The sequence below is a fragment of the Penicillium rubens genome (assembly GCF_028828025.1).
Source record: "Penicillium rubens strain IBT 27055 chromosome Unknown utg000001l_segment0_segment0, whole genome shotgun sequence".
Classification (NCBI taxonomy): Eukaryota; Fungi; Ascomycota; class Eurotiomycetes; order Eurotiales; family Aspergillaceae; genus Penicillium; species Penicillium rubens.
The window spans coordinates 4,818,872-4,844,259 of NW_026890599.1; the positions used below are offsets into that span (position 1 = coordinate 4,818,872).

General features: G+C 50.5%; 7 protein-coding genes across 7 annotated transcripts; 4 read left to right on the forward strand and 3 right to left on the reverse strand.

The window, feature by feature from the left end:
* Window positions 1-249: 249 nt before the first annotated feature.
* Window positions 250-2,929, reverse strand: N7525_001880 (putative APSES transcription factor (MbpA); the record flags this gene model as incomplete). The annotated part of the gene is made up of 3 exons (XM_002557467.1): window positions 250-929; window positions 982-2,641; window positions 2,696-2,929. 3 exons carry the CDS (start codon window positions 2,927-2,929, stop codon window positions 250-252), a joined length of 2,574 nt encoding a protein of 857 aa, XP_002557513.1.
* A 384-nt stretch (window positions 2,930-3,313) lies between these two features.
* On the forward strand, window positions 3,314-4,336 carry N7525_001881 (uncharacterized protein; the record flags this gene model as incomplete). The annotated part of the gene is made up of 1 exon (XM_002557466.1): window positions 3,314-4,336. The coding sequence occupies one exon, from the start codon at window positions 3,314-3,316 to the stop codon at window positions 4,334-4,336; it is 1,023 nt and encodes a 340-aa protein (XP_002557512.1).
* A 389-nt stretch (window positions 4,337-4,725) lies between these two features.
* Window positions 4,726-5,572, reverse strand: N7525_001882 (putative glutamine-serine rich protein MS8; the record flags this gene model as incomplete). The annotated part of the gene is made up of 3 exons (XM_002557465.1): window positions 4,726-4,828; window positions 4,908-5,323; window positions 5,447-5,572. 3 exons carry the CDS (start codon window positions 5,570-5,572, stop codon window positions 4,726-4,728), a joined length of 645 nt encoding a protein of 214 aa, XP_002557511.1.
* Window positions 5,573-10,256: 4,684 nt separating this feature from the next.
* On the forward strand, window positions 10,257-11,879 carry N7525_001883 (sugar transporter family protein; the record flags this gene model as incomplete). Its single annotated transcript, XM_002557463.1, has 3 exons — window positions 10,257-10,433; window positions 10,501-11,175; window positions 11,229-11,879. 3 exons carry the CDS (start codon window positions 10,257-10,259, stop codon window positions 11,877-11,879), a joined length of 1,503 nt encoding a protein of 500 aa, XP_002557509.1.
* A 1,518-nt stretch (window positions 11,880-13,397) lies between these two features.
* Window positions 13,398-16,879, forward strand: N7525_001884 (GPI inositol-deacylase; the record flags this gene model as incomplete). The annotated part of the gene is made up of 3 exons (XM_002557462.1): window positions 13,398-13,937; window positions 13,997-16,587; window positions 16,651-16,879. 3 exons carry the CDS (start codon window positions 13,398-13,400, stop codon window positions 16,877-16,879), a joined length of 3,360 nt encoding a protein of 1,119 aa, XP_002557508.1.
* Window positions 16,880-17,786: 907 nt separating this feature from the next.
* N7525_001885 (TMEM14 family protein) lies at window positions 17,787-18,235 on the reverse strand (the record flags this gene model as incomplete). Its single annotated transcript, XM_002557461.2, has 3 exons — window positions 17,787-17,983; window positions 18,050-18,142; window positions 18,199-18,235. 3 exons carry the CDS (start codon window positions 18,233-18,235, stop codon window positions 17,787-17,789), a joined length of 327 nt encoding a protein of 108 aa, XP_002557507.2.
* Window positions 18,236-21,594: 3,359 nt separating this feature from the next.
* On the forward strand, window positions 21,595-24,860 carry N7525_001886 (putative translation elongation factor eEF-3; the record flags this gene model as incomplete). Its single annotated transcript, XM_002557459.2, has 2 exons — window positions 21,595-24,709; window positions 24,775-24,860. The coding sequence occupies 2 exons, from the start codon at window positions 21,595-21,597 to the stop codon at window positions 24,858-24,860; spliced, it is 3,201 nt and encodes a 1,066-aa protein (XP_002557505.1).
* Between the last annotated feature and the right edge of the window lie 528 nt (window positions 24,861-25,388).

Consider the following 25,388-nt stretch of genomic DNA (forward strand, 5'->3'; position numbering starts at 1 on the left):
CGGCAGCTAGAACGTGGCTTGAAGCCACCAACCCCAGCAGCCAACTCGGCTAATGTCGCAACATTTAGCCTACACGTATATGCAGCCAAGGAATATAATCAATCGTACAAGAATTGCATTTGTCATAAATAACAAGACATGTGCCAACGGGCATGGATGCATGCCACCAGGGTATTTGTATTCAAGTGAAGCAACGCCGTCCAGAAAAGCCGCCTAAACGCTCAGAGAATAATGCAAGAACAGATTGAACTACCAGTCCTGCCCGCGATCCCGCATAAGGATCTCAATGGCTTCATCCTCGGGGACGGGATTGTCATTCAGTTCCTTGACACATTGCGTGAGCCCCTCCGCGGCTTCATCGACTTGCTCTGCCGTCCAGCCAGTGCATGCCATCACCATGCGTCGGTAGTTCTGGCCAAGAACTGCGTTCTTCGCTTTTAGGCTATCGACTTCAGCTAGTATCCCTCCATTAAATTCTTTGTAGCATTGGGCTTGGCGCCTAAGCAGATCCGTTGCTGGCAGTGAAGCAAGGAAGCCGACTTGCTGTTCTGAGAACCCGGATGCTGGGTCGAAACCTTCCGGGAATAGGGCATCAAATGTCGCCACATCAACACCGGAATCTCTGTCAGCATCACCCACAACAACCTTTCTGGTTGCGTCCAATCCTGGTGTGTTTTGCACTGTGACTAATAGACCCTCGGATGACCGTTCAAGATTCTTGATGCGCCGGTCTAGCTCCACGCGGTCTGAACCCTTGCGTCTGAGGTCATCATATTGCTTCTGTTCGATCTGTCGAGCTTTGGCAGATTCACGGATCTTCGAATGCCAGTGATCGAAACTTTCTTGTTTTTGTGTCAAGCTCGCAGCTAACTCTCGGTCAATTCCCCCAAGTGTTTCCTCGACCATCCCGCTGATTTGAGACATTGCGGCTAGATTTCACGTGAGCCAAAATAAAGATCATCGGCGGGAAGAGGCACTTACCATCAAGAATTTCTTTCTTCGACTTCGCCAATTGATCAATGAATGTGTCACTCCGATTGGCCGGTTGTTGGGATTGGGAGTTTCCGTCGACCATATCTACACCCACTCCGTAGTCTGCAGGACGGAGGCCAGTATGGTTTGGAATGTGAGGATCGGCACCCACTTCCAGGAGCTGCGGGACAAGGACTGAACGCGCACGCCCTGCCAGATTAAGGGCCGTATCGCCCTGATCATCGCGAAGATTGACAATCTCAGAGATGAATCGCCCCAAAGAAATGACTTCTCCGTTAGTGTTCCCGTTTGGCGCATGGCCTCCATTCGCACTCGGGGCAATACCGCCATGACGTACGATGAACTCGAGAAGAGCTTCTAGATAGTGCTTTGCGGAGACATGTCCGCCCCCACCAGTAGCAGCCATCATGGCGATATGGTGCAGGATGGTACGTCCGCTGTAATCGACCATGTCAATGGTAGGGGCTAACACCTGCAGCAAACGCGGGAAGCTCCGATAGTCGAGGTTGTTCCTAGTGCCCACGGACTTTTGCAGGGCCGTTTCTCCGGCACCGTTGACTCGCGATATACTTACACCCTTGGCTACCAGCGCATTGAGCAATGGCATGCGGGCGAGCATCGCAGCCCAGTGCAGAGCATTGTTTCGGTACTCATCAAGGGGAATTTCAAGATCATCTCCGGTCAACTGCAACAATGCCGGGTGATCCGTGAAATCCTTTGTTCGTTTGTCGAGGAACAATGTCATAATGAGCTTCATCTTTTGGAATCTCTCAGGAGTAGAAGCTGGCGCCAGGGACTCGACGCCACGTTTCGAGCCATCATCAATAGGAGGGGGAGGAAGATCCATGTCTTGATAAAAGGAGTCGTTAGGTTCTGTAGGTGTAGGTTCGTGCATGGACAGATTGGACGGTTCTCGAGTAAGACCGATAGATGGGCCTTGGTGCGAAGCAGAGCGCATGCGTTTGCGGGGAGGTTCCGCAATGTCATCGTTGTCATCTTGTACCTGATACCGATTTTGCAAGCTGCCAAACCCGCTGTCGGACATGCTGTACATGCTCTGCTGGCTGCTGAACGCAAGTCCAGATTCCTGGCTGCTCATATGCTGTGATGGCTTGCGAGCCATGCTGGGCCGACGACTGTTAGAGCTGGGCGAGTCGAAACGCGCTTTGCTGAGGGCATTGACCGCGGTAGCGGCCGTTCGCGAGATATTTTGGAAGAATGTGCCCTGCTGTGGCTGTGAAGCGCTTCGATTCTCCCCGCCGTTGTAAAGGCGCTTGCGCTGCGCGGCCATTGCTTGTTCTTTGGTGGGTGTATCTATCGTCGATCCTTGGGCAGGAGCTCCGGAACCGTCAGGGCTCATATCGTACTCCAGCAATGGCCGGAGCGATTCTTCAACGTGGTACTCTCTACAGAGTTCAACACCTCGTTGGTAGTTAACCCACGTCCCCTGGTATTTTCCGTAACCGCCTTGTACCTTCTCGTGTTCACCGGCCGCAATTTCTTTCTCGAGGGTTTTCGTTCGTCTCGCTTTCACAACACCAGCGACTTTCAAAATTTGCGTGGCGTTCAACCAAGAGTCGGATCGACGTTTCATCACAGCGACACCGTTCACTTCCATCTCATAGACAGCGACATTAGAGTAAACGGCCTATTTTAGCCTCGTTAGTGGCATGCTCTGTGGATGTGGATAAAGACAACGCACTCGGTAAATCTGAGGTTTGTACTCGTCTTGATATGACACCACCGACCCATAGTCATTGGCTCCGTCGTATCCACCAAAGCTACTTCGAGGGAGTCCGTTGGGGTAACCGAAAGAGGACATCTGAGGTCCTTTCGGGGGCGGAGTTGCGCGAGGGGTGGAGGAGAGGGATTGCGAAGCATTCAACATGTTGTAGGCCATTCCATTCGACCCTGTACTGCCCTGTGAGTATGACATGCTGGACCTCCTAGGATATGTCAGCCTACAAATCGGGTAATGATGGGGTGGAAGTACATAGCAAGGGGAGAGATACCGAATGCCGATTGGAATGACGCGAGCTCAAGGAGGCGCGTGGCTAACCCTCTGGAGGGAAACCGTAGGCCAGGCCAAATAGCATTCAAAGCCACAAAGCCAAACGGGGTGTCAAGCAGGAACTGAGATATTAAGATCCGAGGCTCAATGCAAGGCAAGGCAATGTTCGCGGGGTTTGGGGAGAGACTTCGAAAATGGCGCGTCGGAGTTCCCGTGACACGCATTTCGCCAAGGATTTCGCGTTTCTCCGCTTTGGGATTTCGCTTTTTTTTCATCTTCTAGATTCCAATAAAATAAGAGATATCTCTAATGGCCATACCACAACCTCAGCATTGGGTTCACAATCTCTCAACCCCTCAACAATGGCGCCATCTATTTCGCGCTACGCTGCGCGAATGTACCTACCTCCCTGACCCCATCGCTCGCAACTACATGAAGAACCATATCATCTCCCGATATCGAACTGTTTCCTCCCGTTCCCCCAAGGCTGGTCCTCAGGTGGTTCACGCGGCAAGGAATGCATTGTCGGTTCTGCGGCGAGCAAACGAAGGCTATTCACGTCCTCTGGAGAAGGTGTTATTACTATCGTACGGTCGCACTGGGAGACGGCGACATGAGCTGCTGGCAAAGATGTTAACACCCGAAATTCCCAATGACTCCAAGGCTCTCAAAGAACTACTCTCCCAGCCTGCTGATTTCAGTGATGGCTGGGAACCCCCAGCTATCGTGAAGAACCTCGCAGCGTCTCAAATGCAGAACACAGTGGTTACAGCTGCCCGCATCAGGCCGTTGATCAAACAATTGGAACCCCTGATCCCCAAGCAAGACAGCTGGGGCAAAGAACTAGCACATTGTCGGAAGAAGAATATTCGGCGACAATGGTACAACAATACATCGTGTAGTCTGCTTCCACCATTACCGGAGAAGGATCTTCAGACGCTTGAGGGACTCATGTCGGGGACTGTGCCGTGGGAACCTATCAAAAGGAGAAGCTCAAAGGCCCAGGTTTCCCCGGCCGAGTCTAGTGGCGAGCTCTTCAAGTTACTGGCTAGGGGGCCTGAGAAGGGTACCACCTTTGCCGAATATGCCAATGGTCGGCCGCATACAATTACAGTCAGGCTTATGCGTCGTCAATGGAGACGTATGTCTGCTCTTGTTCCACGACAGTACTGGAATCCGATATCGCAAAAGTGGCGCTTTTTGTGGGATTCACCAAAGGAAATCCCTCGGCTGTCCTTTGATCTTGACAGTAGCATCGACGCAGATGCCTTTTTCAAGAAGTCACTTCAGGCGAAGGAAGACAAGACTGAGGCAGATCACCCCTCTCGATAACAAAATATTAACAATGTAATAATACACGATTTGAAATCCACTCATGGCCCTAGTCATTCCCATGTTCAAGTGCTCTCTGTACTGAAACGAAGGGCTATCTCTCGGGCAAAAATGCAAGCTAACAAGCACTCCAGGATATCTCACCGATCAAGGCATAATTGCATGATTCAATAATTCAACTTTGTGAATGAGCCGTCATCTCATTAAGAATACAATTTGGACATAATAAACGTAACGCGTTAGAGGCTCTCGAGTCCCCAAGACGGAGAATTCCAAACGAACCACATGCTACTAGAATGGGAAAAGTAGCAGAGAACAAGACGGGGTATACAAATGGGAAGGACAAAACAAGTCAGCGTAACCAATCACACCAGAAAAGGCGAGACAAATCAGTCGCTGTCAGACGAGCTAGAGCTGGAGCTGGAGCTCGAGCCCCTTTTCTTGTACTTCTTATCCTTCTTATGCTTCTTGTCTTTCTTGTGCTTCTTCCCACTATACCAGGGTATGAACAGTCAGTCTCCTCTCAATGCAAAAGACCAAAGAAACGAATAGTGTAAAGGGCAAGACTCACAGCTTATTGGATGCCATGCTCGCACCAACAGCACCCAAAACAGCACCGCCCGCAGTACCAAGCACGCCATGGCTAAGCTTGTTGCCCATGAACCCACCTGCCGCGCCACCAAGCAGCGTCGACCCGAGGCCCCTCTCACCCTCCGGTCCTACAGGACCAGGCTGTCCTTGCTGGTGTGGAGGTGCACCACCATAGTACGAGGAGCTCTCGCCGCCAGTTGGCGGGTACTGCTGTTGCTGGGGAGGGTAGGGCGAGTGGCCGCGATCCAGGGGAGGCTGTCCGTATCCAGGACCACCTTGGGGAGGGTACGGACCCTGCTGGTGCTGTGGGGCGTACCCTGGGTAGCCCTGGCCGCCTTGTTGATCATATGGCCCTGGGTGTTGGCCGTATTGGGGCTGACCGTACGCTTGCTGGCCCTGCAGCGCGAAAAGTTAGTATGGATGTCCGCGGTACGAGTACGAGAGGAGAGTGAGAGTTTTGAGCCGTGTGCGACTCTGTTCTGTGCAAGGGTATGTAATGTGCTTGGTGTATAAACTCACCTCTGGTGGGTAGTAGCCTTGCTGTTGTTGAGGGGGATAGCCCTGCTGAGGGGGGTACTGTTGACCTTGCTGGTCATAGTAACCCGCACCGCCGTATTGATTCTGCGGGGGTCCACCGTACGACATGTCGATAACTGGGGGAATAAAAGTTGGTTCTTGGGTAAGTGTTAGGTATGATGATAGTCAATAGTTAGGATGCGTTGGGCAGGAAGGTAAGATCTGGGACTTTCCTCACAATAAATACACGGCGTCAGCGGGGTTCGCGGGGCTGAGCGGGAAATTGAGCACCGCCTCTCAGGGGTTCTGGGATTGACACAGCCTCCTTGCCCTGTTGAAATGTGGCTTAACCTTTCTTTCAGCTGAACTGGATAACCAATCAGTACGGGAGTATGTCTTTTTACGTTGGATTGTGGGCCTTTCTAGTATTTTGGCATTCGGCATTTGTCCAAGGCAGTCAATGCCAAGACGGTCGCCCCGCTATTGACAGGCTTCTCTGCAAGGAACCGAGAAGCATTCCTGCTTTGGTATTTATAGATCAGAGTTACTTGAATGGCAATAATCATGGTATATCCAGTCCCTTATGCATTCGCCATGGTCCTTCCAACTTGCCAATTTCTATGCTAATACTAATCACAAGGTCCACTACCTTGATGTTCGGTAGTATCAACTTGATATTGGAACGGTAATCAATCGACTTGTTCTTCAGACAATCACACCTGTCAATTAGCATCAGATTGCTAGTGGGTGGATCCCAAGAGATTTCGCCACTAGACCAACCTATATAGCCCTACCTACATAGGCCTTGTCCAGGGTTGCGTCACCAACCCAGGGCCCCTGGGGCACCTCGGCCCTACATACATATATACATATGTAGAGAACCTCAGGAAGTTCGCTGACAACTGTCATTTCACCTCACTTGGGAATTATATCTGCCAAGAACTTCGACTGGACACTTTATCCACTCCAGGCAGGACCTCCGAATAACGTAGACACGATGAGCTCTCGTGGACCACACCTCCTTCGACTTCCCTCTCTATTTCAACTGTTCCTCCTCTGAAACATCTCTTTTTCTCTTCGGCCCTCAGCATCTTCTCAAATTGTTCTCGCATTTTATACTACGAACCACTACCAGACTGAACAAAGACACATCACGATGCCGAAAGACAGATGCAAGACCAAATCAAAAGCAGATACGGAGCGCTCCTATTCTTGCCAGTCGTGATTCTCTCGACAGTAAACGTTTCCACGGTCTACTCTCGCGAGCTTCTGTGGCGTCACAAGCCGCATCAGCCATTTAAGACGGTACCCAAGCGCTTGATCCGGCACCCTGGGTGCAGAGCGTAGCTTGTGGTACGCGAGAATGGCTATGAAGCACTGTTACAATAACGCTCAAGAAAATAAATGATTCGAAATTGGTGACTATGTTAATCCACGACGGGGAAGTTTGTTGGCCTTCGATTATTTTCCTTTCAAGCGCGAATGGTTCTGTTCTCATGCTTTTATGTATATTGATTGCTACCTGTGACTACTTGCCTGACATATATAATTGATTGTGATTGTGATTGCCAATGCTTTACCTTCCCACCCTAAAAATTTATTTCCAAAGTGAATTGTACTCCTATAAGACGGTGACTATCCATACTATCTATTGAGCATATATATAGGTGACCTATATACGGATCTAGGTACCCACCCTCGTCGTCTATATAGATAGTTGTAGGAGCTCGTTTCCTTTCTCCTAATACAACTCCCTCCCTTCTGCTTCCTAAACACCACTTGACCCTATATAGTAGTGCCAACACTATATCCATACCATCGAATCGTACGGCTTTAGCTATCCCTATGACGCAGAAGCAAGCCCTTCGAGCTTAGGCGCAAAGTCAAAACCCTCGTCTATCGCAATCCTAATGTTCTAGTTGGTTCGAACGAGCCTATAGACGGAGCATCTCCCAATCTTCTATCTTATCTATACTCTCCAAACAGTTTGATTATCTCGATTCCGGTCCGGCATCCAACTTAAGTCGTCAACCACAATGGCCTCTCCTAGAGACGCCACTTTGTGAATAGCTTGCGAGCCAGGAACCCGGCCCAACACCCTCGGCCGATGTCATTATTACCAAGGCACGTGAAATCGCGATGGGGCCGCGGGTACAGGTGGATGCCCACAGCAATGCTCTACGACGGAGCGCCCGATTAAAGAAAGCGAGTCTACGCAGTAGATAGAGCTCGACGAAAACGGTTGGGCTGTGACTCACCCCGCGGATCACCGCTTGTCGGATGCGCTAGTCTCCTCGTTATCGGTCAAAACCTTGTGGTCGCCAGAAACAGGCATGGAAAGTGGCCGGCCGATTTCAGCTCGGACGGCGACTTGTACCCGCACCGCTGGCCACAGGGCGACCCAGTTGTGATACGGGCCCATGGCATACCGTTCGTACCTGTTTACGCATGGAGATTTGACTTAAAATAACTCATCGTTCCAGCAACTGGGGGATGAACTAGTGAAATTGAAGGATCAACTTCCGGCCAAGACGAGGAATCCCTCAGACATCAGCCATGGCCCTAAGTCCCACTTGAGATAGTGAAGCTCCCTAGCACTGCCGTAAGTCATTCTTCCAGGGGTTTCTCTAGCGGCTTGATGCTTTTATAAGGCTGGAACTAATGGCTAATAGAGAAGACGATTGACAAAAAAAGAAACAATTACCTACGCCTAATCCGCCCGGAATGAGCGGCCGCGCGCTGCATTATCAGCAATATTGTGCTGGGTATGCTCGACAAAGCTGCCCCGTGTCCACACTGTGGCCAATAGCCTTTAAATCTTCAAGCCGAGATATCTTTGACCTCTCGTCTGGTCACCCTCAGAGGAAAGGTATACCAGGCGAAGGAAACCTGCGACTATACCCTGCGGTGTGGAGAAAACCACCTTTCCTAGTCCATACGCTTACGAGACTAGGGCAAGGGCTATTCGCCAAACTTGAGGAAGACCAAGAGCTCTTTCCTGGTATGCGAGTGGCCGTGTCGTATCTCAGGAAGTGCTGTTCAAAGTGATGCCAGGTCATCGGCATGACGACCATCATCACCTCGCCTCTATGGGCCTTGACGACTACTTTGGGATTTCGTATCCCGTCTATCACCAAGAACTGAAGGAAGACGTGTAGCCAAGGAGCCTGAACGGTGACTGTCGCCAACGGATCCCGGACATCTTCGATGGAATGGATCGTGGGACATGATTCCCAACTCTGGGCCTTGCAGTGGCGGTTTCCGAGTCACACCGCCAGCTACGTAAGGACGCCCAAAAATGCCGTCAAAAACGATGTCAAAAATGTAGTAAAGAATATGTCCAACGTTATCTTTTACTCTCCGGGCCACTCCATAAGAAAATTAAGATCGGCAAACCCTAAGCCGTAAATCGGCGACTTGCCCGTTTAGCCGCGTACTCCGCGGAAGTAGACACTGTGTCTCCTAGATACATAATATCCGAGTGAGAAAAGGACACCAATTCGCAAAGTGGAGTAGGATTCATTACATGCAGAGTAGCCAAGCCTCCGGGTCTGAGCGTTGTGATAAGAAGCTTTCTTGCCAATAGCATGGCATTTATTGGCACTGCAGCCAAGAACCTCTCGCGATCTCGGATCTTGTCGTAGGTTTAGAAGGTTGGGGAAGAACCAGTGAAGGGAATGATGATACCTGGTAGAAGCGAACTCTATACCCCGTATCCCCGGGATACTTTGGTTCGGAGAGAAGCCGAACATGTGGTCACCCCCTCACTCCAATGCTTGGCAGTCGACTATCCACCTGGGCAAAGTCTTACTTCAGAGAAGCCCTGCCAAGGAAATACGGGCCGGATCATTCAAAGTTAACGAGTTCAAACGTTTACATATGTTGTATGTGCATTTACCGATTACGTGGTAGATGTTTGTCTTAAGACCGGGTGAAAAAGTCCCAAACTCTACCCAGGTAGTATGTGGGTTTAAGCAAAACCGGCTCTAAACCGAATCCGAGGGCCTATCACGGGTGAGTCGGCTTACGAGTCTAAACAAGTACGGCTACTATGGGCTACTCCTAGATCTTTTCCCCTTCCATTTTAGACTCTACACCCCGTGTTTTGCCTAAGCAGAAAATCTGGAGTACATAAAGATGTCTTCGGGTTGAGAAATGGAACCAAAAGTGAGGCTACTTGCATACCTATCTATGATGCGGCTGTCAGATGCAGTCATCCGATGCATCCGAAAGCACGTAGTTGTACTGGAACAGAGTACAAAGTTCTGGGAAAAGTCTAAAGAAAACCAATCTAGAAGGTCGTAGAAGTAAAAAAGACAAATAATTCCACAAAATTACTCACATAAAGCATACTGAGCTTAGTGGCTTGCATCAACCTCCGTTCACCGCAGAAAACCGTGCCATTCCGGAGTTGGAAGGTTTTTCTTTTCTAACTTTTCCCCACGGGGGACTGTCGTTTTCTGGGGCCCCCATAAATTGTATCACGATCGGCAGCTGGGCTTAGATCACCCTCATTCGTGCCCGTCCCCGATTCCAGAATGCTGACCCGCATGGCAAACGAATGGGACCACATCGTATCCCTGCATTCGGCGGGACCACAGACATCTGTGGTCATTCGTTTGATTCTTTCGGTCCTCGGGATGTCCACTAGAATCGGATACCATGCAGGTGGGGAGGACCCGCGCAGTATTTAGAGCTGCGCAAGACCCCCCATATTTTGACTTGTGATCTATCTCATTTCCCTTCCTTCGGACTTTGCGGCACGATCCGGCTTTTACTCTCCGAATCACCGGCTCCAAGATCCTTAGCAGTTATGGATGAGGCAAAGCCTCAGTATGCGGCGACACCCTCGCCGGATGTCGAGGAGCATATGAGTGTCTCCCACTACATCTCCACGCGCATTTCCTCTCTGGTGCCTCCGATGAACCCCGCGCCAAACCCGTTCAAGGCTCTGACACTGCTTAACCGGACTCAGTGGCTTAATTTCACGGTATGTCGATTCCCTGTAGGGCTAGCGGACAAGAGAAAGGACTTGGCTAACCAGCCCAACCCTACAGGTCGCATTTCTGGGCTGGTCTTGGGACTCTTTTGACTTCTTCACCGTCTCGCTAACTACCTCCGAGCTTGCTGAGACATTCGATAAATCCGTAACCGATATCACATGGGGAATCACACTAGTGCTGATGCTCCGATCCGTCGGCGCCATCACCTTCGGAATTGCCTCGGATCGATGGGGCCGCAAATGGCCATTCATCGTCAACCAGCTGCTCTTCGTGGTCCTCGAGCTCGGCGCCGGTTTCTGCCAAACTTATAAACAGTTCCTGGCTTGTCGCGCCTTGTTCGGAATTGCCATGGGTGGCTTGTACGGTAATGCAGCTGCTACTGCGCTGGAGGATTGTCCGCCCGAAGCCCGCGGTATCATTTCAGGACTCCTGCAGCAAGGTTATGCTTTTGGATACCTGTTAGCCACGGCTTTCGCCAGAGCTCTTGTCGATACTACCCCGCATGGCTGGCGACCGCTGTACTGGTTTGCGGCTTGTCCACCAGTCTTGATCATTATCTTCCGGTTGTTCCTAGGTGAAACCGAGACTTTCCGTCGGCGCCAGGAAGCGCGGCAGGAAGTGCGCGGAGGCGTTGCGGCGTCGTTCGTGTCAGAAGGGAAGGTTGCACTGCGGCGCCATTGGCTGATCCTCGTATACCTGGTTCTGCTTATGGCTGGGTTTAATTTTATGGTATGTGCTTTGCTTTCTATTAAGGAATAGAAGAAGCTAACATGGAGGACTAGTCGCACGGATCTCAAGATCTGTATCCTACAATGCTGGAGAACCAGTTTGAATTCTCGAAGAACGAAGTCACCGTCACACAAGTCGTCGCCAACCTGGGCGCCTTGTCAGGTGGCGTATTATGCGGCTGGGCTAGTCAGATCTTCGGCCGGCGGTTCTCTATCATCGTCATCTCTATCGTCGGCGGTGCCCTGCTCTACCCCTATACATTTGTCGAGAATAAGGATGTCATAGCGGCTGCCTACTTTGAGCAGTTCATGGTCCAGGGTGCATGGGGTGTCATCCCCATCCACCTGATGGAGCTATCGCCAGGACCTATCCGGACCTTCGCCGTCGGTACCGCTTACCAACTTGGAAACCTGGTTTCCTCTGCTAGCTCGACTATTGAATCGACTATCGGTGAACGCTTCCCGCTGCCTGGGACTAAAGAAGCTCCCCACCGCTACGAGTATGGTAAGGTTATTTGCATCTTCATGGGCTGTGTCTTTGCCTATGTTATTTTGGTTACAATTGCTGGGCCAGAGCGCTTGGGTCGTAACTTCGACGCTGAGCATGATGCGGATCTCCAGGAGGTTGCTGCTCACCGCGGTCTCAATAATAAGGAAGACTTCGGGGATGATCCTGAGAAGGCTAGGACTTCGATTGTGCCGTAGACCTGCTAGTGGGTTTTGAGAGCTGTGTGATATGTGCGCGACGACTGATGATTGCTTTGTATCGGGACCTTGGAATGCCTTAAACGTTTTTCGAACAATGTGGACCTCGGAAGGTATGTAGAATGAGATAATTGGATGAGACAATTGGATAAGACAATAAATTTCAAAGTTGGCTTCCATGGACTTGCCCTCTAAGGAGATGGTCAGCGGGTATCACTCAACGGCTTTGATGCACTAGTAGAAGGTCTGTCACACCAAGGATCCGAATCTGCTTAATTGATAGTACTCATTCCGGCGCGCAAGCCAGTCTTAAAGATGAAAGATATCTTCATTTCCTTGAGGGTGACAGTGGGGCATGGATGAATCAGTACCCACCTTGACTGGATGTGGAGAGTGACGATGAAACTGTATGATTCTTGGGATCTGAGATCTGACGAGGACAGGACTACGCAAAAGGTATGGAGTACCTACCTAGGTACCTACACAGAGGACAAACATAGTAAGCGTGTGACCTGTAGGGAGGCTCTTTACAGTGCAGGGATTCATCCTACCCGCACTTGTACACTTGTACACTATCACACATTCACCTAATTTTTAATTAAATAACGCAGAATACAAGAACGAGCGGAGATAATTAATGGTAATTACAGACTAATTAGTTAGTTGTGCAGGTACACTCTGGGTTGGATATGTGATGCTATACTATCAATTGATATTATGTTGTAGTATAGCGTCAGTCACGTCATTGCTCCTGATAATAGAGTCATCTAAGTAAGATGAAGGGAAATTAGGGGTCCACGGGTACTTAGATCGGACTAGCTGGTTTCAAGTCAAATGATTCATTGCGATCTCTTATCTCTTGTCATTTATACGGAGTGTTAGTTATACTAATAAGCAATTGGTCACTATGTGGCATACGCGCGTCCTGCAGGAACCTTACGATGCGATACACAGTTGCCTGCAGTGGCAGTCCCAGTTCCGTCTACGCATCACACATTGAGGTTTCTCTATATCCCCATCAAATTCCTATTCATATTGGCTATAAGATAGAACATAATATGTAGGCCATTCTGGGCGTAAGCTTGTCTTGTCATGGCTTCAAGCTTATAGGGCTATGTACTAGTTCTGTGGTGCCAAGCCTATGATGCCAATTGCGTCGAAAAAAAAAAGAAAGGAGCACTTCGAAACCGGTGGATAATTCAAGTCAAAATCTGAAGAGAATCAAGATTAGAATAATCACTTTTGAAGTTCACAAAGACCTCGGCACATATAAATTATCTCCACAAAAAAAAACCACTTTCAGGGACTGTCAGGGACTGTCAGGGACAAGGACAGACGCGACGGCTTTTCTCCGCCAAGGCCCAGAACAAACCTCCAACCGCCCTTCCATTCTTGTCTTCATTCCCACCCCTTCCCTTCCCCTCGTTCCTTACTCGTTAAGGGTTCTCTTGCGAGGTTTAACCCCCTGCGCCAAGAACCTGTCGTGTGCTGGATGAAGCCCCGGCTCCGCCTTCTCCAATGCACAGACGTTCGTCTGGCTCTCCTGTCGAGGACGAAGATTCCTCGGTCTCCCGAACAGACGATGGCACCGCCATCGACGAGAAATCCCGATCCCAAATAGCTAGGCGCGGCACCAGCTTTGACCTTCGCCGCGACGGCAGCGCGACACCGCGCTCCCGAAACTCGAGCATGTGGCGCACCCCGTGCTCCCAACCTTCCAACGATACCAAACCAATGCCATTGGGCTCCCCCCGACTTCCGATGGAAGCCCCCGCCCCCGACGGCCGCCGTGCGCGGCAATCACGCCAACGCAGTCCATGGTCTTGCTCCATTCTGACGGCCTTCACCACTTGTGTCGCGGTCGCATTCTTGGTCTCCATTGTCAGCTCGTTCACCGGTCGGCAACATGGTGGAGATGGTTGCGGTGTTCCGATGATGAGTCCGACGTTTATTCGTATGTTGGAGTTTGACACGGAACATACCCGCTTTGCAAGCAAATACAACCTCTTCGTCTACCGGGAGGAAGGAGTGGATCCTTACACCCAGGATAACATCGGGGTACAGTGGCCCGGACTCGGTGCATGCGCTTGAATTCTTGTGCTGACTCGTGTGTTTAGTTGAACGGCGTGCCGGTTCTGTTTCTGCCCGGAAACGCTGGAAGCTACCGCCAAGTCCGATCCCTGGCCGCCGAGGCCTCGCGACATTACTACGATGTGGTCCGACACGACGAGAGCCGCCATGCGGCCGGAACGCGGAGCTTGGACTTTTTCATGGTGGACTTCAATGAGGATATGGCGGCGTTCCATGGACAGACGCTGTTGGACCAAGCGGAATACGTAAACGAGGCGATCTCATACATACTGTCACTTTACCACGATCCGCGACGCACCCGCCGAGATCCAGGGTTACCCGATCCCAGCGCAGTCGTTCTTGTCGGACACTCTATGGGAGGAATAGTGGCACGAACCGCTCTAACTATGGCAAACTATCAAGCCAATTCGGTCAATACGATCATCACTATGTCTGCACCGCACGCGAAACCGCCTGTCTCCTTCGATTCCGATATCGTCCACACCTATAAACAAATCAACGACTATTGGCGTGATGCCTATGCGCAGACATGGGCGAACAACAACCCGCTCTGGCATGTCACTCTCATCTCTATCGCGGGTGGTGCGCGTGACACCGTGGTGCCTTCCGACTACGCCAGTATCTCCTCGCTCGTTCCCGAGACTCACGGATTTACCGTATTCACCTCTTCTATTCCGGATGTCTGGATTGGCATGGATCACCTGTCGATTACTTGGTGTGACCAATTCCGCAAGGCTATAATTAAATCATTGTTTGAGATCGTCGATGCCCGACGCCCTACTCAAACGAAACCACGGGCTGAACGGATGCGTGTGCTCAAGCGGTGGTACTTGACGGGTCTGGAGTCAGTGGCCGAGCGTACACTGCCCCAGAAGGAGGCTAATACCCTTCTGACACTTGAGGATAACGCAAATACTATTCTTGCACAGGGCCAAAGGCTGATCCTGCGTGAATTGGGCCTACAGCATGGCCCGGATGTTCGTCTTTTACCAATTCCTCCCCAGGGCGTTTCTGGTAAAAAGTTCACCCTACTCACGGACCAATCGCTTGATAAGAATGGCAATATCGAGGTTCTGTTCTGCAGCGTGTTCCCGCTATCCAATGGCCGTTCAACGAATTTCCCGTTGAATTTGGATTTCTCCGGTGGGACTGTTGGCTCAACCCGTTTGGCCTGCAAGAGCGCAGCTGAGGACACTATTCATTTGCCTGCATCGACCCGCTCATCGAAGCACGCCTACGATCGTACCCCGCCGTTTTCGTATCTCCAGTACGATTTGGAGGCTCTTGCAGAGCACCAGTTCGTGGCTGTGGTGGACAAAGCCAATGTACGGACGTCAGGCTTCCTCGTGGCGGAGTTTTCGGACAGTTCGGACGCTATGATTCGGGCTAAAGTGGGATTGGGAGGATTGCTCAGTGCTGGTCTGAAGATGCGGCTGCCTGCAAGCCGGCCCATGCTCATGGAAGTTCAGATCCCCGCACTGTATTCAAGTCTACTTGATTACCGGTTGAAGATCACTCGCCATCCCCAGAAGGAGGAGCTGTTCGCTCCATTGCTCCGGCAATCCGTCTCTGACCCTCACGAGTCGAAGTTTTTCGTCAATGTCAATGAGGTCAGCGTAAACCTGCATGGTGTGGCGCCATACATGCCGCCTGCAATTAGCGAGCAGGCCGCTCTCGCGGGCGTATCATTCCACCTGTGGACAGATCCAACCTCTGACTCGACGGTCGATATCTCCCTCCAAGTCGATCTCGCTAGCAGTCTTGGCGAGTTAGTGATGCGGTATCGCACCATCTTTGCGGCCTTCCCACTGCTCGTCGTTGCCCTCGTTCTGCGTAAGCAGTTCCAGGTCTACGATGAGTCTGGTTACTTTATTCCCTTCACAGACGGCCTCGATCGTGCATTGCGGTCCTCCTTCCCTCTCCTGCTGGTAGCTATGTCTCTGCTGGCCACCTCCCTGGCTACTTCCAAAACCCTGCCCCAGACTGATGAAACCCTCCACTGGCGGTCCAACTCGACCGAGACTCCTGTCGACTTCACCAAGAATGATCTCTTGCTTGGCTCACAAGACGGTTTCTTCTGGTTCTTAGTTCCAGCGTTTGGTCTCATCAGCGTTGGCGTCTGCGTCCTTGTCAACTACCTTGCCCTCGTCCTCGTAAACATCTTCTCCTTAGTCTATGGGGTCCTACACAGCAAGTCAGGGTATATCCGACGAGAAGACCGGGGAAATATGCCGATCTTCCACACCCCCACACCTCGACGACGCATTATACACACCGCCATCCTTTTGATCCTTGTCTCAACAGCCATCCCTTACCAGTTTGCCTATATGGTCGCCTGCATTGTGCAGCTAGCCACATGTGTGCGGGCGCAATGGCACGCGAAGGAAACCAGGTCCACCTCGCACCTGAACTTCGACAACTATGCACACTCCATCTTGATCCTGATGTTGTGGATCCTGCCAATCAACGTGCTAGTCCTTCTGGTCTGGGCTCACAATCTCGTCGTGCACTGGTTTATGCCGTTCTCATCCCACCACAACGTCTTATCTATTATGCCCTTCCTCATTCTCGTCGAGACCATGACCAGCGGCGCTATGATACCGCGCATCACGACTAGGTACGTGGAGTCGTTATTCCCTATCACTCACAATCCTAGGCTAACATATCATCTCCGTCTCAGGTTCAGACACGTCACCTCGATGATCTTCTTCTGCATCGCCATCTACTCCGCGATCTACGGCGTCTCCTACGCGTATCTCCTCCACCACCTCGCCAACCTCCTCGCAGCCTGGTTTGTCGGGATTTACCTAGTCGGCAACAATTTCTCACCGCGCCGTCTGTGGCGTATCATCGACGGCGACGAGCTCCCATCAGAAACGGGGAGCAGTCACGTTAAGAAGAAGCCATGAAGCTACTCACGTCTGTTCTTATTCTGCTTGTTTGATTCGCTTTTTGCCACGGAGTTGCGCTGCGCATATGGGTCTGGAGTTTACGAGCGTTGTCACCTTTTTGTACAGACATCGGGGTTGTCTTTCCCAGCGATTTCACGCATATCGATGTCCCCATCTCTTCCTGCCTTCACACCAATCCTTAAACCTCCCAACATCACCTGTCACGACACCTAGTCCACATGTCCACGTCTCTCCTAGTGGGAATCATCGGAGCCTTGTGACACTACTTGACACTCGCAGCCTCCAGACTTCGGAATCTGTTCTACTATCTGGCAGGCTGCTATGATGAAGTTTTGTATATATCCCGGATGTGCTTTTTGCTGTTTCGGCTACTTTTTATTGTTCACTATCTGGACATAGATTGCGGGATGCGACGGATTGATTCTGCTTGTCGGTTCTGGGCGTGTGGGTGGTTCTGTGTGTGTTTTTGTTCTGGTTTATAGAGTTGTGCATTCCCACATACTAATTATCTTACCACTTAATCTTGTTCTCTGTAGACCACCTGGGCAACTGAGTAGATGGGGATTCATCGCATCGATCTCGTCATAAACATGTCTATGTAAAATTTATGCATGTCGACTGCACAGAATATTGAAAGATAGGTCCAACGTTTATATAGGATAATTTCTGGCGTTAATTAGCATTATGGATTCTTCCACACCAGAGACTTGAGATTTATTGTAGAACAAGGAGAAGCTCGGTGTGCTTGATATATCTAGATAGTACGAGCTATTGTGCCAATTATAGTACTGCAGCAGCTTCCATATTTCAAGTGAAGGTACAATCACAATCTCGTGAGATATCGCAATAAGATTTTAATATACATAGTGACCACAATACCAGATCTGGGTTAATCCTGTCAAACCTAGACCCCAAATCGGAATTCTCTAACCTTCTTCTGGTAGTAGTACGATGCCAACAAGCCAGTGGCGCCAAGCGCCAAAGGCACAGGCGCCTTAGCCCCGGTTTTAATAATCCTGGGGATTGCAGAACCAAGAAGGAGTACGCTGTTTCCCAAAGCAAGCTCGGTGCCGTAGTCACGGTTCTCTTTAATCAGATACCCTGACCAAATCGTTAGATCGGGTGATGAATCATTGCCTAAAATGGCGTTATCTGGTCGTCACTTACCAGAGTATGCGTATGAGATTCCGAGCCCGACACCCGCGATCAAAGAAGGCGCTGAGCGGGTCTTCAGGTACCCAGCCAGACCCCCTGCAGGCACTGTTTTTAGTCATTAGTTGGCAGGTCGCACTCGTTACATGTGCGGGGCGACTTACGGAGGGCGGCAAGAGTGAATGAAGGGTGTTCGGCCATGATGAGAGGTGTATGGGAGAGGTGAGTGACGTTGGGGTTCGTGACAGTCCTTCGACAAAGATCGTTTAAGCATCCAATCCTCCGGAACGTTCCGGGGTCCCCTGGTAAACAGGAGCTAGTCCCAATTGGATCTTGGTGGCTTGGCCCCACAACTGTCTCCGCTTACTCATAGTGTCTATACCAGGGCATTATTGTAGGGATATATAGATCAGTTATGGTACCTAGTTGGTTTAGACCTGGGTACTGCTTTTTAATCAGCATGCCGAAATATATATATCCCCTCGACCTTCACCTACGTGGAATTCTGCTCACACTTGTTCTCTCGCCATGTAGGCGTACCTCCAATATGGTGCTATCAGGGTTTCGGTCCGCACACAGCTCGATCAAACTCCCGAGCAATACATATTACCATACCATTAAAAGAGAGGGTAAATGTATCAGTGGGGCAGAATCTTCGGGATACACAGCAGCGCCAACTATCTGAAGCATCTCTGATCCGGGAATCTAATTGATCGACAACCCCGATATAGCCATGGACAACTGGCTCATATATTTGACTAGAACGGAGAAAAGGACTTCCTGAGACCGTGAAATTTTACTCTTGGAACGAGAATACGGGCAACGCAGGTTGTATCTGCCCTAGCCTTTGTGGTCAGCGCTTCACCCTCTATTCAATCAGCTGTTCTGTCGAAAAGCAGCGTTTCCTATAGGGTGAGCGAAGTCGTCGCCTCGCTATTTACAGCAATATTCTCCTGAGATTTGCTGCTAGATCGTTGGTATTAAGCCCTCTTCTGAAACTTTGTGCTGCAATGCTGTCTATGCAGTTTCCACAGCGCTCTTCATGATCTGGATAATGGGACCTGGACTGTCACCGAACATTGGAGCCAAGCTGACATCAGCCTTGAAACTATCTATACGAGACCCTCTGATAGGCTGTCTTTCTTACCCCTTTATTTCCCCTGCTTCAAAGTGATAGGCCCGTCACCCCAGATCAACCCCGATGGTTATATATGTATTAGAGAGGAAGGGAAGGGTCTAAGCGCTGTGCCCGAGAAAGGGGGCGCCTGGGTAACCAGACATAGAAAAAGGGGCTGTGAGAGAAAGGGGGGAAAGATAGAAAACCATAAACAATAAAATCAAAAGCTACAAGGGAAACAGGCAAAACAGATTAAATCAAAGGATCAGATCTCCAGATCACAACTGCACTACAGAGTACAACCTCCTTACACGGCATCTACCCCGGATTCGAATAGTGGATACCCAAAAAGCAAATGCATGTCTAACATAGTCTGCATCGAGCTAACTCGTCATAAAGGGGTTAGACTAGGTGAGATGAAGATTCGCCTCCATGCCCCATCAAATAAACAACTGGGGCACCGGGTACAGATGCCATGTCGGATCCACTCTCTAAATGTCAAACGGTATGCCCGATGCCAGCAGATGATACCTGATAACTCGTCCGGTATATTGTAGGATCGGTATATACCGAACTGTGTAGTGTACATTTGGTGACCTCGCCTCGACGTGCCAGGAGGTGGCGCGGGAACGCCACAATATTCAGAAGGAAAAGGGGGAAAAAAGAAAAGACGGAAAAGAAACGAGTGCGAGACGTGCAATTTCGGTTCCCTTCCAGAAGCAGTTCGAGGAAAAAGTAATTCGATGTAAATGATTCGCTCGCGCGGAGATCTCGGATTACGGAGTGGCCATCTACTATACCCTGGACGTAGGGACAGAAACTTTTTTTTTTTTTAAATTTTTCAATGAGCATTGTTGGATGTTAGATTTGCAGGCCCACTCCAACTGTGCCGATTCCGTTTTTTTCCACTTCTTTTTGTATTTTTCTCTTTTTATCTTTTTGGGCTTTTCCAAGGTTGGCTTGGATGATTTTCATTTGGATTTTCTTTGGAGTTTGGGTATTTTTGACTTTTGACTTTTTTTGCCACCCGACTCCTTTCGCGGGGGATAAGGTGCGATAGCAGCGGCCTCACTTCTTTTGTTCTAGATGGGTTGTGTTATTATTAGTGGAATATGCATACAACGTAAGCCGAATTTCTTGTTTGGCGAGGCTTGGAAGACTTTTCGAAATTTCAAAATTTGGTATAAAACACGCGATAAGCGATAAGATAAATCAAGCGGTGAAAGAAATCCTCGACATCCCGTGGGTGAGATTCGCGTTTAATTGGACGTTCATACAAAGAGAACACGTTGGAGAAAATTACCTACATATGTATACTGAGGTGGGAAAGCTGTCGAATACTAGTCGTACAGGCTTATAAGGTGATTTTTATTTCTGCCTGATTTCTGGCTGAGATTATATTCAGCTCTGACCGACATGTCAACTACATATGTAGGATCGGATGCGTATCCAGCGGTTAAGCATCCGCATGTCGACACGGAGGTGCCAAGTCTGGGACTGGACGAATACTAACACCCTAGCAACTCTAAAAATATGCAGTTTCCCTGGGAGAAAACTCGGGTTTCTTCCCTAATGGTACTGCGCCACTCAGTCATGAGTGGCGAAGGGAGACTCGCGCTGGTTCAAAAATGTACTTTGTACAATAGGGATAGGAGTGTTGGTACTATAGTATTAGACTAAATTATCCTCGGACAATCACCTAGAGTTACTCCGTACGGAGTACGCATAGGAGATTTGTTACAGGACTCAAGTGAGATGCAGGTTCAGATGAAAGTTACTTCAGGTCTGCCATATCCAGCCTATACACAGTTAGTAGTAACTGTCAGTAAATGGATATACAACAATGTACGCTATACAAGCTATTCAGAGATAATCAATTGAATATTGAATATTGAAAAATATTAAAACAATTAAATTAAATTAAATAAAATAAAATAAAAAAGCCACCTACTAAGCCAAATACAGCCAGGCAGCGGGTTCAACCAATCAAACAAAGGGAATTCGGACGAAAGCAGGACTTAACCCAATAAGGGTGCAGGAACGGACATACTAAGCCTAATTCAGCACTAGTGCGGGACAATGGGCCTGAAAATTTTAAAAAATTTTTTTGATTGCCATTTCATAGGGTTTTGCCGCCCAGGTTATGCCACACGATAAATATCCTCGCCCCCCTTCCCTTTCTTCCCCTCTCCTCCACTCCTGCATCTTTTTTTTCGAGGGTCGGCCTCTTCTTTCTTTTTTTCTTGTTTTTCTACTCTGCATAGACAGAATAGAAAAAAAGTTCGCTCCAATCTTTGAGCGCTCGCGTCTGAAAATTTGACGCAGTTGAGTATTTTGCTCAAAAAAATTTCTACGATACCCCTCATAGAAAAAAAAGGAAGGATTTTTCTTTCTTTACTCTAATACCCCTTCCTCCTTTTCAACCGCCAAAATTTCTTCCAAAATGCCTGCCGCCAACGTCGCCTCTCCTGCCGTCACTGGCAAGGAGACCGCCCAGTCGGTCGCTGTCCTCGAGGACCTTGTCAAGAACCTCAACTTGTCCAGCAGTGCCGATGAGGCCGCTGCCGCTGCCACCAACCTTGCCACTCTCTTCAGCGGTCCCATCGAAGACCAGACTGTTCCTCTGAAGGCTACCGAGATCTTCAAGAAGCAGCTGGCCGACAAGAAGGACGCTACCGCCCGTGAGCGTGCCTGCGAGGGTATCCGTGCTATTGCCTCCCACTCCACAATCGCTCCCGGTGTCGAGCCTCACCTTGTGGCTCTCCTTGGCCCCGTCCTTGCCGCCGTCGGTGACAAGATGGTCCCCGTCAAGCAGGCCGCCCAGTCCGCCGCTCTCGCTATCACCCAGGCTGTTACCGGCAACGCCGTCAAGGCCGTCATCACCCCTATCCTTGATTCCCTCGCCAACGCTCAGAAGTGGCCCGAAAAGATGGCTGCTCTCGACTGCCTCAACATCCTCGTCGAGTCTGCCCAGATGCAGCTCGGCTACCAGGTTCCTACTTTGATCCCCGTCATCTCCGAGGCCATGTGGGACACCAAGGCCGAGATCAAGAAGGCTGCCTACTCCACCATGGAGAAGGTCTGCGGTCTGATCGTCAACAAGGATATTGAGCGTTTCATTCCCGAGCTGATCAAGTGTATCGCCAAGCCCCAGAACGTCCCCGAGACCGTTCACTTGCTCGGTGCCACCACTTTCGTCACTGATGTCACTGGCCCTACCCTCGCTATCATGGTTCCCCTGCTTGACCGTGGTCTCGTTGAGCGTGAGACCGCCATCAAGCGTAAGACCGCTGTCATTGTCGACAACATGTGTAAGCTTGTGGAGGACCCCCAGCTTGTCGCTCCCTTCTTGCCTAAGATGTTGCCCGGTTTGAACAAGAACTACGAGACTCTCGCCGACCCCGAGGCCCGTGAGAAGACTCGCCAGGCTCTTGACACCCTCTCCCGTGTCGGTCACGTCGTTGACGGCAAGATCCCCGAGGTTTCCCGCGCTGGTGACATCTCCACCGTCTCCGCCATCCTCAAGGAGATCCTCGAGGCCAAGCACAAGGACGTCATTGCCAAGTCCGAGGAGGCCATCAACTACGTTGCTGCTATCGCCGCCCAGCTCGTTGACGAGAAGGAGAACGACCACGTCATCTGGACCCAGAACACCATTCCTTACATCACTGCCATCGTTGGCGAGGGTGATGCTAAGGCTGTCGCTGAGGAGCTCCGCAAGAAGGCCTGCCCCGATGCCGCTGCCGCTGATGCTGTTGCCTCTGACGAGGAGGAGGGTGTTGACCTTTGCAACTGCACCTTCTCCCTGGCTTACGGTGCCAAGATTCTGCTGAACCAGACTCACCTGCGCCTCAAGCGTGGTCAGCGTTACGGTCTCCTCGGTCCCAACGGTTCCGGAAAGACCACCCTCATGCGTGCCATTAACAACGAGCAGCTTGAGGGCTTCCCCAAGAAGGATGAGGTCAAGACCGTCTACGTCGAGCACGATCTCGACTCTGCCGATACTGAGCAGACTGTCATTGCCTGGACCCAGAAGAAGCTGGCTGAGGTTGGACAGAACCCTCCCCGTGAGGAGCTCGAGTCCAAGCTGCTCAACGACTTCGGTTTCTCCGAGTTCCAGATCCAGGGTCCCATCACTGCCCTCTCCGGTGGTTGGAAGATGAAGCTCGCTCTCTGCCGTGCTGTCTTCGAGAGCCCCGATATCCTCCTGCTTGACGAGCCTACCAACCACTTGGACGTCAAGAACGTCGCATGGCTCGAGGACTACCTGAAGAACTCTCCTTGCACCTCCATCATGGTGTCTCACGACTCCAAGTTCCTTGACAACGTCATCCAGCACGTCGTTCACTACGAGCGCTTCAAGCTCCGCCGTTACCGCGGTACCCTCTCCGAGTTCGTCAAGCAGCACCCCGCTGCCAAGTCCTACTACGAGCTCGGTGCCTCCGAGATGGAGTTCAAGTTCCCCGAGCCCGGTTTCCTTGAGGGTGTCAAGACCAAGTCCAAGGCCATTTGCCGTGTTACCAACATGTCCTTCCAGTACCCCGGTACCCCCAAGCCCCAGATCCACGGAATTACCTTCCAGGTCTCCCTTGGTTCCCGTATTGCCGTCATCGGTGCCAACGGTGCTGGCAAGTCTACTCTCGTTAACGTCTTGACTGGTGAACTTATCCCCACCTCCGGTGATGTCTACCAGCACGAGAACATCCGTATTGCCTACATTAAGCAGCACGCTTTCGCTCACATTGATAACCACCTGAACTCCACTCCTTCCGAGTACATCCAGTGGCGTTTCCAGACCGGTGAGGACCGTGAGACTATGGACCGTGCCAACAAGATCGTCACCGAGGAGGATGAGAAGGCCATGGACAAGATCTACAAGGTTGAGGGCACCCTCCGTCGTGTTATCGGCATCCACTCTCGTCGCAAGTTCAAGAACACCTACGAGTACGAGATCTCTTGGTCTCTGGGTGACAACGTCGGCATGAAGTCCGAGAAGTGGACTCCTCTCATGTCCGCTGACAACACCTGGTTGCCCCGTTCCGAGATTATCGTCTCTCACCCCAAGCAGGTCGCTGAGGTTGACCAGAAGGAGGCCCTCGCCTCCGGTCAGTTCCGTCCCCTTGTCCGCAAGGAGATCGAGCAGCACTGCGCCAACTTCGGTCTCGATGCCGAGCTTGTCTCTCACTCTCGCATGCGCGGTCTCTCCGGTGGCCAGCGTGTTAAGGTCGTTCTCGCCGCTTGCTCGTGGCAGCGTCCCCACCTTATCGTCCTTGACGAGCCCACTAACTACCTTGACCGTGACTCCCTCGGTGCCCTCTCCAAGGCTATCAAGTCTTTCGAGGGTGGTGTTGTTATCATTACTCACTCCCGTGAGTTCACTGAGAACCTGACTGACGAAGTCTGGGCCGTCAACGACGGTATGATGACTCCCTCCGGACACAACTGGGTCCAGGGTCAGGGTTCTGGCCCCCGTCTCGACGCCAAGGGTGACGATGATGAGGACAAGTTCGATGCCATGGGTAACAAGATCGTTGTCCAGAAGAAGGTCAAGCTTTCTGGTAAGTCATACAATTATACCTCACTTATACATCGCAATGTTCAATTGCTAACTATTTCCCTACAGGTTCTGAGCTCCGCAAGAAGAAGAAGGAGCGTGCTGCCCGCCGCAAGCGTGGTGAGGAGGTGTTCTCCGATGAGGAAGACCTTTGAACGCCCAGTTGGGGTGTTTATTGATGCATATTATGATCGGTTGATGAATTTCATATGCTTTGCTAGGACAAAATACAATTCTCTGTTCAAACATTCGTTATCATCTTTCAAGACTGCTATAGATTTGTGACCTTGTAGTTCACAGCATAGAGCTATTTACTCAGATTGGTTTAAGTGACTGCGGGATGTAGTCATGTCTATACTCAATCCCCGATATCCAGGCAGGTTGCTCTGGTCTGGCCTCGCCTACGTAGTTGACTATATTCCGTTCCTGGCATTGCATGCCTCAACTGTTGCCTTGAGCCCTGCATCCAAATTAGCGTCCTCTTCTTGACCGTTTTCGTGCATGGTCTGGCAACCGTCCACTCCTATTTGCACAATCTATATCTGTTAGAAGTTTCCTCCCACTGTCCTACTCACACTTATTACGCTTCCATGATTATGATTTTGTGCTACCTATCGAGAAAAGTACACCACAGTTATATCGTGCTTTGTCCGGGCTATATTTTTGTTTGTTTCATAATGAAA